The sequence below is a fragment of the Gambusia affinis genome, linkage group LG19, assembly GCF_019740435.1.
Source record: "Gambusia affinis linkage group LG19, SWU_Gaff_1.0, whole genome shotgun sequence".
NCBI classification, from domain to species: Eukaryota; Metazoa; Chordata; class Actinopteri; order Cyprinodontiformes; family Poeciliidae; genus Gambusia; species Gambusia affinis.
Genome location: NC_057886.1, coordinates 18,546,413 through 18,560,587, shown reverse-complemented (window position 1 = coordinate 18,560,587; position 14,175 = coordinate 18,546,413). Strand labels below are relative to the sequence as shown.

The 14,175-nt window shown below is 36.6% G+C and overlaps 1 protein-coding gene across 1 annotated transcript in view; it reads right to left on the bottom strand.

Annotated features, from left to right (window-relative positions):
- zc3h7a (zinc finger CCCH-type containing 7A) overlaps window positions 1-14,175 on the bottom strand; it is a 36,170-nt gene that overhangs the window by 2,412 nt on the left and 19,583 nt on the right. The window contains exons 4-19 of the mRNA XM_044099458.1: window positions 12,443-12,548; window positions 7,959-7,998; window positions 7,575-7,778; window positions 6,881-7,039; window positions 5,833-5,913; window positions 5,617-5,670; window positions 5,492-5,531; window positions 5,065-5,408; window positions 4,717-4,969; window positions 4,596-4,624; window positions 4,376-4,520; window positions 4,109-4,267; window positions 3,683-3,888; window positions 982-1,082; window positions 680-861; window positions 1-74 (exon numbers count right to left, since the gene is read on the bottom strand). Coding sequence (XP_043955393.1) covers window positions 1-74; window positions 680-861; window positions 982-1,082; window positions 3,683-3,888; window positions 4,109-4,267; window positions 4,376-4,520; window positions 4,596-4,624; window positions 4,717-4,969; window positions 5,065-5,408; window positions 5,492-5,531; window positions 5,617-5,670; window positions 5,833-5,913; window positions 6,881-7,039; window positions 7,575-7,778; window positions 7,959-7,998; window positions 12,443-12,510 — 2,139 coding nt within the window. The 5' untranslated portion in view covers window positions 12,511-12,548. The remainder of the gene's footprint in view (window positions 75-679; window positions 862-981; window positions 1,083-3,682; window positions 3,889-4,108; window positions 4,268-4,375; window positions 4,521-4,595; window positions 4,625-4,716; window positions 4,970-5,064; window positions 5,409-5,491; window positions 5,532-5,616; window positions 5,671-5,832; window positions 5,914-6,880; window positions 7,040-7,574; window positions 7,779-7,958; window positions 7,999-12,442; window positions 12,549-14,175) is intronic.

Here is a 14,175-nt window from a genome sequence, read left to right as displayed (position 1 = left end):
CTGTGCTCCTTGCAATGAAGCTGTTGCATTCCAATATTTCTTTGCCTCTTGAACAATACTTTCATGAGTGATGCCTGCAAGAAGAGTTAAAAAAGTGAGTGAAAATATATATTTTTTAAGCCATATTTTTTCCCCTCCAAAAAATCTAATTTTTGTCAGCATTCTCAAAATGGCCTCTGAATTCTGGTAGCAAAACAATACCTTGCAAATATATCAATACACTTTAAAAAATTCACATTATGAACATTAACAACCCTACAGACTCCTCCAGTTGGACACAAAAGATGGTTGCTAAGACAAACAAGTTCAGCTGAACAGTTGTTCCTGTTGTAGTGCCATTCTTCTCCCTACTGTCACTACATGCCTGCTTAGTATGAGGGACCACTGCAGTTACCAACCATCTTCTGTTGACGTTCAGAAAGTGCAATTGCGTGATGCTGCCCACACCATTTTTCACACTTCACATGTTGTGTTCCGTTTTCAGCCATACAGTTTAATTCTGATCTCATCTGACTCCAATACGCCCAACTGACCTCTACTGATCTTTACAGTTTATTCAAAGTCAGCTGGTATTGAAACTATACTTTTATATGGAACTGTAGGACTTCTTGTATTATTGACGGTATTTCGGACTGACATTCATCTCTTGCAAAATGCTAAAGTAACACACGTCACTTACCAAGTTCATGTTGCATCATCCAGACCTTGAGTTCGATCAGGCTGTGGGCGTAGAAACAGTCATCTTCTCTTACGCAGCCATAGCGCACTTCATGCCGGCAAAGATCCAGCTGACTCTGGGAACTCAAAGGTCTGATTTTAGAATAACGAACTGTATTGTCCCTTAAAATGTGAACTAGGCACCTAGGAGGAGACATAAAATGGGAAGAAACAAAGTTAGTAATTGGATCATTTTTTCACAATTTCAAAATTTTTCTGAAAGGATGTTTTAAGACAGAATCTAATAAATTTTGAATGACTCACTTATGAGTCTCAAAGTCATGCTTTGTCACTGGATGAGAGCAAAGAGATGGGTCATCTTTGTTGGTTTTGCTGATTATTCTGGGTTTGTGGTCAAAGCACACCTGCAAGACATATAAGGTGCTTTAAGGAAGTTTCATCAATTCCCAAACAATATCTGGTTAATTTTAGCCAAACAGACAAATCAGGCAAAGTACAGTTAGTTAAGATTTTTTAGAATTTCTACCAATTAAGTATTGACAATGCTTAGGTCAAGTACTACCGTGGTCTTTTCATTGGTTTATTTGTAATATTTATTAAGATTTATATGTTTCTGTATAGTGCTTTAAACATATTGCAGTTTCATTCATGTTATGTTTCTTCCACTGAACTGATTTCATGCCAAGAAAAGAGTGAATGCTTCTCCTCCCCCACATGTAGTCAGCTACATACGACGCCTTGGGAATTCCCTTGAACTTTTATCCTCAGTGAAACAAAAGGACATGTAGGTGGCAGTTTAAAAATTATTCCTTTGCCAAAGAAAAAAGTCACAACTTACCCGAGTGCTGCCATCCATTACACTTTTTATAGTAGAACTGTTTTAAAGGCATGCTTGCTACGTGTTAGCATGTCTGTGTCATTAAATATGAACTGCATGCTATGCAGCACTCTTTAATAAAGCAGATAACTAGACTAATTACATTGCCAACGCAAACTTTTATGACTCCTTATGTTATTCAGTGATGAGAATGAAAAAAGATTTTGTACCATAGGAGCTCTAAATTTTAACTACTTTTTGTTTGGTCTTCCACAACTGTAAGAAAAATTAGTTGACTTTTTTGTAAACACAAAACCAACATCGATTTTAAATTACCTCAGTGCTTAAAACTAGATTTAGACTTGTATCAAAAGTTGTTGTAGATTTCAAGACTGTTAGTCATTTTACAATAAAAAAAAATGTTGCACCTAGTAACAGTAAGAACAGTAACAATATGTCATAATAACTTAAATGAAACTATTGTTATTGTTGCAACAGAAATAGGCAGTGTGACATTTTTCTATTTTTGTTCCTTGCTATTCTGTTAGAATCTCCTGGATGCAAACTTGTAGTTAAACAAAAAGCAAAAGTGCAAATATGGAGTCCACAAGAACAAAACCCCCCAGCAGTCCAATGCAGCTGAGATGATGTTATATACTTGGTTTCTACACACATCAATGACCCATATTTTCATCACAATAGTCTGACAGCAAGGAAGACGAGTGTTTAACTCTTTTGGACTAGTACTGCTTCAAATCAAAATTAAAGAGCCAAAATTCCACCATTAACATGGAATATTTTTACATGAAATGTTGACTCATTTAGAAAGAAATTATCTTATTAATCCACAGAGCACTTAATGGATCAAACTCACATGATCTCCGACACCCTCAATTTTTATGACCAGATAAGAACAGATATTTTCGCTTTTTCCTTAATTAAATTTGTCCGGTGAGAATTTTAGTTAATGCCATTCTTGATCCGAAGTCAATGCAACTGTGACAACATTTAAAAAGCATATTTTCGGAAGCCTTCAACTAAAAACTGTAGAGGCAGAATGTGCCTGTCCACAATCTGCCACTCCACTTTCATGAAGAAGATGTGCATAAAAGTTTGTATCTTTGCCATTTTCCACAACCTCCCTAGTGGATTTGGCTTAAAGTAATCTCTTAAATTGACCAAAAACATAGCAGAGGGGAGCATGGGAGGACCAAAAAATTAGGGTGAAAGCAGGCAGACCTGCCAAACTCAGGTTTTGAAAGTACAGCTCATCAAAAATAAATATTCAAAGTACAAGTAGAAACGAGCAAAAACCTGCTAAGAAACTATACGTCATGATTATATGATTGATTGTCGCATTAAGAATTCCCATTCATTACTGTCCATCCATCCATCCATCCATTTTCTGTTCACCCTTGTCCCTAATGGGGTCAGGAGGGTTGCTGGTGCCTCTCCAGCTACATTCTGGGCGAGAGGCAGGGTACCAGTCTGTCGCAGAGCAACACAGAAACAGACAGGACAAACAACCATTCACACACACATTCACACCTAGGAAGAATTTAGAGAAACCAATTAACCTGACAGTCATGTTTTTTGGACTGTGGGAGGAAGCTGGAGTACCTGGAGAGAACCCACGCATGCACAGGGAGAACATGCAAATTCCATGCAGAAAGACCCCGGGCCGGGAATCGAACCCAGGGCCTTCTTGCTGCAAGGCAACAGTGCTACCAACTGTGTCACTGTGCAGCCCCCATTCATTACAGTGAAGAGTATAAATAATTTAACACGCCACTTATTAATAAAATGTGAATACTTTCTTCAAGAAAAGTTCCAAGCACTTTCTGTTTTCCTGCTTATTGTCTTATGCTTTAAGCACCTTCAATTCAATTTATGACATCACAAAACAGCATCGCTAATAGAGCTGCACAGGTTTTTACCTTGGTTTTACATCTACAGATGCAAATATTTCGCTTTAATGTTTCCAATAAAGCAGAGAAAAATACAATCTAAGCATATAAAACATAATAAATTAAATCAAGGCCCTTAGCATTTGTCAATGTTTTTCCTTGAATCAGTATGATTTAAAAAATATTTGCCTCATCAACAACAAAAACAAAGAACAACCCTTATGTCTAAACACATCAACCTACTCCAATGTCAATGCAGTGAAAAAATTAAAACACTAACCCCACAGAGAAACATGAATATTCCACGATGCTCCTGTAAGATCTTGGGAACAGTTAGCCTGATGTTTGAGTTTGGCCCAAAAGGATCAAAAAGCAGTTCCCTGGAGATAAAACCTTTCCGCTCTAGAGTCCAAACATCAATCTCTTCCTGGCAGTATGCAAATGTGCAGTGGCCTGGGTATAGGCACTCTTTTCCAACAGCCACCTCTGAAACAGGTAAGGTCACATTTTAGTATTCCCTCTCAGTCTAAACTTGACTTAAGAGGAAGCAAACTGTGCACAAGGAAGAAAAACATGCTATGGCAGCACCTCTACTTGTTTTAATGATGTATTATGATAAAATAAATAGAATAAACCTTTATTAGATTACTGACAAAGGCTATTCAAAAATCAAAAGAAAAATCACAAGGGGAAAAAGAAAAGTTACCTTTGCAAATGTAGTAAGGTCCTACATATTGGGTTTTTGTTGGTCTGGGTCGAATGAGCTTCCACGTTTTGTCAGGTGAGTGCTTTATTCTTCCAAGTAATACATCTTTTTTGCATTTATGATCTTCAGTGTGAAGAGTGTAATCCAACACTCCAGGTCCTGCATGCACAAGGAAAAAAACAACTTTACACCAAATGAAACAACACACTCTCTCAGCTTACAGAAACTCTAGGAGAAAACACTTTTACCGCCATAACAAACTCTCACCTGTTTTGACGTAACATGTTGAGCAAGCTTGCTTGAACTCATGTGTTTCAGCTAAGGGGTTTTTTGCTAAATCCACAGCAGCAGGAAGGTCCTTCACTTCAGGCATACCTAGTGGCATTCCCATAGGCTGTTCTTTATTGTTGAGCTGTATTTAAAAAGAAATTTAAAAACTACTCCAAAATTATATTCTTAAAAGCTGCTGATTAAACAGAGAAATTACCTTTGGAATGAAGGGACTGTGGGCAAAATCTGAAAATATTGGAGTGAGAAGAACAAAAAGAAAGATATTAAATTTATTTTGTATAAATATCTCACCATTTAAGAAAGAAAAAATAACATACCAGTTTTGTAGTCTGATATGCTGAGACTGTCCAATGAGTCCAGTGGTGAGGGCAAGGAGTGAAAAGTGTCCATACCAAACAAAGTACTGCTTCCTGACTTGTTATAGAGAGGAGGCAGAGTTACAGTACACTGCTGTGAACTAGTATGGAGATAAGGGCTTATATTAGAGGGCATCAGGAATGGATTTGACAAAGAACTGCCAGAGGAAATACTGGTAGGCAAGGGAAGAGGGCCTTTCACGGTGGGGATACCCTGATGAAAGACAGAGAAAAGTTACAGTTCAGCTGAAAGAAATAAGAAACTATATAGATACATATATCCCTTCATATCAAAATTTCCCTACTAACCATGTCTGGTTCAGGGCCAGCTTGGTCCAGCAGGTCATCCAGGTCATCCCCAATTATGTCGGTGTCAAAATCTTGACTGGGTTCAAGAATCTGACAAGGCTTGCTGGTTCGGCAACCGTTCACAAATGAGTGCATGGAAAGAGGAACTGATGTGGGGGCAGATACAGGCAGGGGGACTGACTCAAAGCCCGGGGGTTCAGATGGAGGTACAGATAAAATACTTTTGCTAGGAGGAAGTTCATCAACCACAGAGTCATTCATAGGAGCATGCACTGCTGCCGGGGGTTGGATCGGAGCTGGACCTGAAGCCAAAACACTGCCATCATGAGCAAATGGAGGCACTTCTAAAACAGAAAGCACAACAGCATTAGATCTGACTCAGCTCCTTCTCACGTTCAGATCAAAACTTTTTAATAGTAAAACTTACCAATTTCTATTTCTTCAACTGAATCTGAGCCACGAGAAAACTAAAAATGAAGAAATTTCACAGATTAATGTATTGTTTGGGAAACTGTTTTCTTCAAATGAACTCATGAAGGTGATGTTGCATACTTTGTCACATGATGCATCTTGATAACTTGATCCACGCAAAACATTCAAGGCAGGCTGTAAAAAATAAATTTTTAAGAGGTTAATATTTTTTGATCACCATTTGGAAAGTACATTTACATAACTATTAAATTACTTTACTCTAGAAAATGCATGAGTCAGACAGAAAAACTAACTCTTTATGACATTGTGTGTGGTCAAGCTGACTTTCATACATACCTTACTTCTTACATAAGCTTTGCGGATTTTCAACCCCAAAATTTTGGCAAGGTCCTGAGTCAGCTGTGTGACATTGGAATCCTGAGAAGACAAAATAACAGCTGTGAAACAATCTTTATGGATTACTGTTATGCTTTAAGCACAGGAAATACATTTATGACAAAAACCAGTAGATGTTTCACTGTGTTATGCATTGTAAATAAGGAAGTCCTTATTTTGTATGAATAGGGATGTGTTCAAGTCAAGCTTTGGCCTGCCATCACTGATTTGAGACAACTCTCTAACAGCTTTAAAATAAGGAAGAACAACATCATTTAAAGTATTACTCAAGCCTACCTGCCAGAAGTGATTAAGTATTTTTAGTTGGAGCAGAGAAAGTCACATCACCTGTCAGACACAAGATGCTAGAGTCCCAAGAAAATGGAGACCCTGACCTTAATTTTCCATAAAGCTTCCAACCTTCTCAAATCCAGCATGCTCAATGACTGACAGAGGCTGAAAGCTATAAAAATATGATCAAGCAACTTTGTTAGAATCCATTCAAGTTTTTTCTCTGACTTTCTAGCAGCATGAATGACCTAAATAACTGTCTGGTTTCCTTTAAAATAGTTTCCTACATCATTGTTCTTCCTCCATCTTTACTTCTAAACACCTTGCTGATCCTGAAAATAGTCAAGTTAGAGACTGCTTCATTTAGCAGCAACACCGAAGAATGTTGTCAACACAATGGAAAGGCACTCATCTGTGTTCACTGTTTAAAAGAGATTGAAGTTTTTAGTTCCCAATCAGTTGATCACTAATCCGGGCAAATCAAGAAGAAAACCAGCTCATTCCAATCATCATCCTGTTTCTCAGTGCATCTCAATTTCACTGCATCCAAACGCCTTCTGTCAGTGTTGCATTAACAGTATGTACCTATGTTACTGCTATATTCTGTGTCTCTAACCTGTCAGGGTGATTTCTTTCTCCTCAGACAGGGACAAAACAACAAGTAGATTCCTTGCAAATGCACATCAGTAATCTGCAGCAGGCAAATATTTGTTCTTACCTGAGGCACTGTAAGTGAACATTTGGCAACAGCCTCATAGGCCTCTTGATGTCTCCCCATTTCTTTCAAGGCTTTTGCTTTTCTGTACAGTGCTCTGTAGTTCCCCTCATTCAACTGGAGAGCCTTTTCACAGTCTTCTAGGGCTTGGTCATACAGTCCCTACGAGTAATGACAAAAAAATGGTGTGCCTTGTTTTGACAACAGTAAAATGTTTTCCCTGACATGTAAAACATGTTGTTGAATCCAGAAAAAGTAAAATATTTCACATAGCAAGTCATTTTTTTTCCTCAAATATTTTTTGATGGATCCCATTTAAAAACCTTAAAATAAAAATAAAAAATAAAAAAAACAAGCTTTACTGTTTAATAACTGATAACATTTTTGTGATAGATCAATTATCAATAAATATGTGTATAAATTTTAACCAATAACCATATGATTAGGTCTGCTAAGCAGTATAAAAAAACTTGATCAGCTCTCTTGTCATATTCAGAATTTTCTGTTTTCAGTGAATAATTTCAGCCAGTTATCAACTGAATGACAATGCAGAAAAACACTTGATGATCACTTGGCAAGTTTTTTTTTGTTCTTTGCCAACATAGCTTCCATTAAAAAGTGAAGGTATTGGAAATCCTGCAGTCCATCTCAAGTGAGACAGCTTATGATGCATTAGAACCAGCTGACACCAACTTACTGGAATAATATTGAGATATGCAGCGGCTCGATTTGCATACAGCTTCTCCAGTACACTTGTTGGAACACAGATATCTTCAGAGTCCGCATAGTCTGCTATACTTAGTGCTTCTGTGTACATCTCAATTGATTTTGTCCACTCCCCTTCTTGGAACACATCATTTCCTTCTCCAAACAGGTTCCAAACAAGTTCCTTTATGAACACCTGGAAATTACAAAGAAAGCAAAAATCACTGACAATTACAAAACAATGTGCTATTTTTACGTTTTTTTTATTAGACATAAAACTTTTCCATTTACTCAATTTGAAATGCTGGCCTTTAATTTAGCTCACGGAAAAAAAAAAAAAATATGCTGCACCCACATTCAAATTTCCAAAGCTTACCTCATACTGCTCTTGGGTTCCAGGAAATGGAAGGGTTGATCTACAAAGCCCAAAGCAAAGAACAGAATGAGTTTCACACCTTCAATATGTCAATTCAATTAAAAAAAACAACCACTAATGAGAAAAAGAATGTTTTAAAGTTTAGCAGCTCAAGTAGAAAGCCACAAAGATCAAGTAGTACAGCAACATGATACAAGGAGGACCATGTTTTGCAGACTGTTTAAGTTTAGCAGCTTATATAGGCTGCTAAACTTAAACTCTGAACATGCAGTGACCAAGAACTTTACAGACAGATCCAATTTACTTTATACATAGAAACAGTCAATATAGGCAGATTCGACGTCAATTACATGTCTAGTTATAAAATAATGCTGCAGTCAAAATAAAGAAATGTATCGAACTGCCCTATTCTATTCTTTTTGGTACTAAATCAGATAGATTTGTTTCCAAAGGGATCACAGTATGAATTGTCATGTCACAATTCATATGCGAGACATGCATCAAAATTCTGCACCAGAAAGTGCCAGATGATGTCAATGGCTGAAATTTATAATTATGAATGAAAAGAAATAAGTGTGTGTCAGTGAAGCACATCACATAAGAATTTCACCACTCCAAGCAAACAAAACACAAAAAATGAAAAAACAGTCATCGTCCAACTACGCATCCAAGCTTCTTCATTGAAGTTGCAGTTAATGCTCCACCAAAGGCCATTGTTATAAGCTGTGCTTTTTTTTCCTCAGCTTCCTTCATTTGGTTATGACCCTGTGACAAACCTGTTGGCTCTCATTGCTGAATAACTTTAAAAATCAACTCCTAGATGACATTACTACTTCCATAAATTCAATAGTAATTGAATGAGCACGCAAACAAAAAATTAAAAAATTAAATTGGAATTGTGCATTAAGTCCAACTGTGTAAATGTAACCTGAGCTTCCTATATTTATAGGGATAAATGTAGGAATTTATTCCTAACAAACATTAGGAATAAATTCCTAATATTTATTTCATTAGGAATAGGTTTCCTATGTCAATAAACACAGCTGGCTGCAGAGAGTCACCATCTTTGTAGCAGTCACTCCTCCTGAGCTGGTGACAACACGCAGTTGATTAAATCAAACCTTTAACTTTGCTCAAATGTTACATATTGAGCATGGATATGGTGACAATGGAAAAGAAAACTCAATTTTAACAGGAAGATAAGATAAGATACAAGTTTATTGTCCATTAGGGTGAATGTTTTCCTGAAGATACCCTCAGCATAAACTGACTTGGTGACATCCATAAAAATGAATTACCAGGAAAGTGTTCAGGTGTTTGTGTTCATCATTAGCAGGACTGGTCACAATGTATGCACAAACTGACTGGAAAAAGCCAACATCAACAGAAAAAGATGCTTAAGAAAAGCATACCCCCAAAAATCTAATTTCAATAATCTGTTAAATTTGCCTCTAAGAATAAAGTGATTGTTTATTCACACTAAATGATACTGAACACCAAGGATGTAAAATGTCTCAGTATAATTAACTTCAGGATGTTGCTTTACACATTATAAAAAAGAAGACAGTGAACTCTATAACAAAAAAGAAGAAAACTCTATAACACTCTTTTCAAGACAGTTCACTTAAAAAATGTAAAACCCTCACAAAATAGTGAAGTAGAATCAATAGGTGTCAGTCATCTCATGCTATCTTGAAAAGATCACATGATTTATTGCACAAACTAAATTCCTGTGGTACTAAACATTACAATGGAATTTCTGTTTTGTTATGTGGTTATTTTGTCATCTGCAGTGTGTTTGTTGTCTTTGAAAACACATCGAAGACAAGAAATCTGGACATTCTATTACCACATAAAATTTCAATAACCTATATACTTAGAACTACCTCATTAAACTCAATATAAATTGTATTGCTTTAAACTCTTTCAGTGTTTCACCCTATGGCAAACAACAAAAATCAAAGTGACAAATCTATGTTGTTCATAAATGCTAAATGCCATAAAATAATCTGATCAGATTTACAGCATCTGGTTAAAAAAAATTGCAATATCCCAACCTGACAGAGCTATGAAATAAATACAATTTCTTTTATCACTTTTGTTTTAAGAAAATGTCTCTGACAGATAAGTGGAAATGTGACATTACTCTGTGACACAGCTGCAGAACAGGGTTTGCACAAAGCTTTTGTCTACACAGTGCTGAAGCCAAGCCCAGAAATAAAAAAAATACAAAAACAAAGGCCTACTCTGCCACCTCACAGCTGATCTCACAAAAATAATGAAACCAAAATTCTGTATGACTAGAATCACAGAAACATTTTCTTCCTTCCATGCTCATTTCTGATAAGCTTCAAAATATACATTATCTTAACATCCCACTGCAGTTTATGGAATTAAAAACAACTAAAGTCAGACCAGCTACAGGAGCCGCTGGTCATCTTCTACACAGCCATTTTTCAGCCTGTTCTGAGTTTGTCTATCATTGTGTGGTTTGGCTCAGCCACAAAACAGGAGACCGCCAGGTGCGCAGAGAGAATACTCGGGGCTGATCTTCACTCCATCCAGGATTATACAGATCTAGGTGTAAGAAAAATGTCAGCTGACCACATACATCCCGGGCACAAGTAGTTAAGACTTTTTCCTTTGGGTCGGCACTACAGAGCACTTTCAGAATAAACAAACAGCCACAGAAACAGTTTGTTCCCTCAGGCTCTCTTTGATGAACGCTTAAGAGTACCCAGCTAGTCTGCTGGGAATCACCAACCTTGTCTTAATTTATTTTGTAATATAATATATATATATACACACAGTATTTTACGCACTATAAGGTGCACCTAAAACCCTTCAAATTTCTCAAAAGCTGACAGTGCGCCTTATAATTCTGTGCACCTTATATATGGACAAATATTGAGCCACAACAAGTCTTGCAACTACGGTAAGCAGTCGCCGACTTCATTTACCCCCAAAGAAGAAGCGCGCAGTGCATGCTGCGCGAAGCGTGCCGTTTCATTCCCATTTGTGTGTTTGTGTAAAGACCCCAAAATGTCTCCTTTTAAGAGACACGCTTATGATGCAGAGTTTAAATTCAAGGCAATCAGTCACGCAGTAGAACATGGGAATAAAGCGGCAGTGAGTTGTCAGAACACTGGTTTGTAATCTATTACGGTAATAAAATTTGACTGACCTATCTGACTTTTTTGTTGACATTCCCTATAGCGCAGCTTCATCTAATGGATGCATAACGTAACCCCAGTCTCTACTGTAGCATCTATTCTATGAGCCTTATATCTAAAAAAAAGTTTTAAAATAGGCCATTCATTGAAGGTGTGCCTTATAATGTGGTGTGCCTTATAGTGCAGAAAATACGGTACACACGTTTCTTATAAAAAAAATAAGAATTTGTTTCCTTCAAAATGTATGACTATTTTTAAAAATATCTCCACTTTGAAAGCAAGAGTGGAACCAAAGTCTTATTTCTTTTTGTTTCTATAAATCTGGCAAGTAGAGCCAATTATTATTCTATTCAAGTTGATTTCATTTACAATCAGACATAAAAATAAATAAAGATATATATTCTGGTTTAAAAAAAGCCCCACCAAAACAGCCATTACTTACTTCTTAAAAGCCTGACCGATATACCAATAGAGAAAAATACATTAGTGTGATGCAACACACTAATATTAAATTTCACAAGCTGAGATTTCTGCTTGCTTAATTAAATGTTTACAACATGCTTTGGTCAAGAATATATTACTTATATGCTAGTTTCTAACTCCCATCTTTGCACTATTTCTTCAGCAGGAGCAGTGACATGGCTCACTTCTCTCTCTCAGAGGTACATCTATCTTGTGATGGATGTATAGACAATTCATACTTAAGGTCTAAACCCCAGCATTTTATTACAACACACAGTAGGCATCTCACAGGAGCACACACCCAAGTTCAAATCAACACACTGATGTGTCAATACTTCAATGGTAGTTTTTTTGATCTGGGAATTTGGATTTAACATACTAGTTGCAATGTATACAACAAATTTTCTTTATCACATCATATTTATAAATGTTCAGTGTTTAGGGACTTTAAGAAGCTAATAACCTAGCATTATCCTGGTTTACTAGGTTCCATTAATAAATTTGAGTATTTAAATGCAAATGGCAAATTAAATGCAAATTTCCAGGTAGAAAAAAAAAAAAAACACATCCCGAACTCTATTTTCCAAAAGAAGTGAAATCAGTCTGATTTAAAGTTTTAGCTGAGTGAAAGTGGTAGATCAGATATCCTTTAAATAAAGACTATTATTCGTTCTACTGCATATGTGAAGTGCTAAACCAAAAAGTCTCTAAAACAAGTTGAGGTTTTACTTTTTCTCAACTTTATGAGGTGCACTGATGTAGGAAACTAAATATTTATCATAAAAATTTGGTTTTGTTTTCTTTTTTTGTACCCTATTAAGCAACTGATGATCTGTAAAATACACTCACTGAATGAACTGAAGGCCTTTCTGAATTTCCTGCCAGCGGCGACTTCTGTCCCGACACGCTCCAGACATAGTTGCGTGTTTAGTGTCCTCTCCTCAAACAGCACCTGTAATTATAAAATTTGATGTAGCTTTTTAAACAACATCCATCCATCCATTGTAATCCATTGTAATCCATCCATTGTAAATTGTAATTCTTCTACCTGCTCGTTTTTCTACATCAGTTCATGTTGCTATAGCCTGGTTATGGGTTCGACTAATAAGAGTCAACATTTCTAAGCTTTACTTGGAATGCCTTCACCCAGATTCACTTCCGAGTTTGAAAATGACGACACACACACACAGTCCCGGAAATATGAGTTAAGTGGGTTATTTTTAAGTATGAGAGCTTAAACAAGCGCACAAACGGTTTGGTCGGCATTTCAAAATAAATAATACAAGTTCTAATTACATAGTTGAGGTTGTGGACAAGTTAGGTCACCGGCCTGCCGGAAATGTTCAAACTTTAGCCTCTGAAAGACACCATTCTATTATCGGACAACGATTCGATAGGCTTTAACCGCGCAGTCGGAGTTTACGTCCGATGCGTCTTCACGAGAATAAAGTCACAATCAACTATACATTATTTATACATTGTTAGGGCTGGTCAATATGTTCTTCTGGAATGGCTACACAGCCTATGACCGAGGTTTAAAAAAGGAATTAAGATATAAGTCTAAAAACAACCAATGTGCCATTTCTACCAGCAGTAAATCATTAACACCCATTATGATTTCAATCGGTGTTTCAAACTTTCAAACCTATTGCAGGATACACTGTAGGTACGGGAGTTGATGTGTTATTCGTACAGCCCCGTATCACGTATCGGATTCAAAACTGGTTCATATTTTAGTAGATTAAAGTTTCGGTCGTTAAATAATAGGTTTACACACGGAATACAGGAAGGTTATAGAGAAAATTTTTGTTCTAAAATTTGAGTATTGCCCGCTGTCCGATAATGGACGCATGTCTTTTAGCGCACGTGTATTACCCGCGGCTAGACACCGTCGACTATACTTCTCGTTAGCCACCGTTGCCTCCTGCTAGCAAATGTTACCGTTTATTACACAGTTCCAAAATAATTCAAACTTAGTAAAAAAAAAATTTTTCTTACAAGAGACCATAAACACACACTCGTTAATCAATAGGATGACACTACTGTGTAAAGGAGGAAGTCTGAACCAAACAAAGCATTGGTATTTCCAAGTTAAACTAGTTCCTCAACGCAAACAATGGCGAGCTGTAGATGTTTAGCCCCAAGCTTAGATGGAGAATATAACACAGACAGTTCTGAATACTATTTCTTTACTCATTGACGTTTTCATGTTGTTGCCCCCACTGGCGATTATTAGACATGACCGTTTGGGACAGGAAAAAACACAACTGGATCATGAACGTTCCTTTTCTTCATGTCACCAATTTAATGTAGTCTGTATGGGATCTACCTCTGAAATAATAGAATTACAACAGGATTGGTTATTTGTCAGTAATTCTTAGAAAACGTTGAGAGAAAAAAAAACATTTTCAGCAATTATTTGTATTTTATTTTTTTGCATTTCACACTTTTTACTTTTAACTAACAACTTAGGAAGGTTCAGATCTGTTCTTAGTTCATTTTTAATTGTCCGTTTGTTTACTTTAATTTGAGTTACTCATACAGCTGAGAGTCAAATGGCTTCTCTGAATAAAACTTTGCAG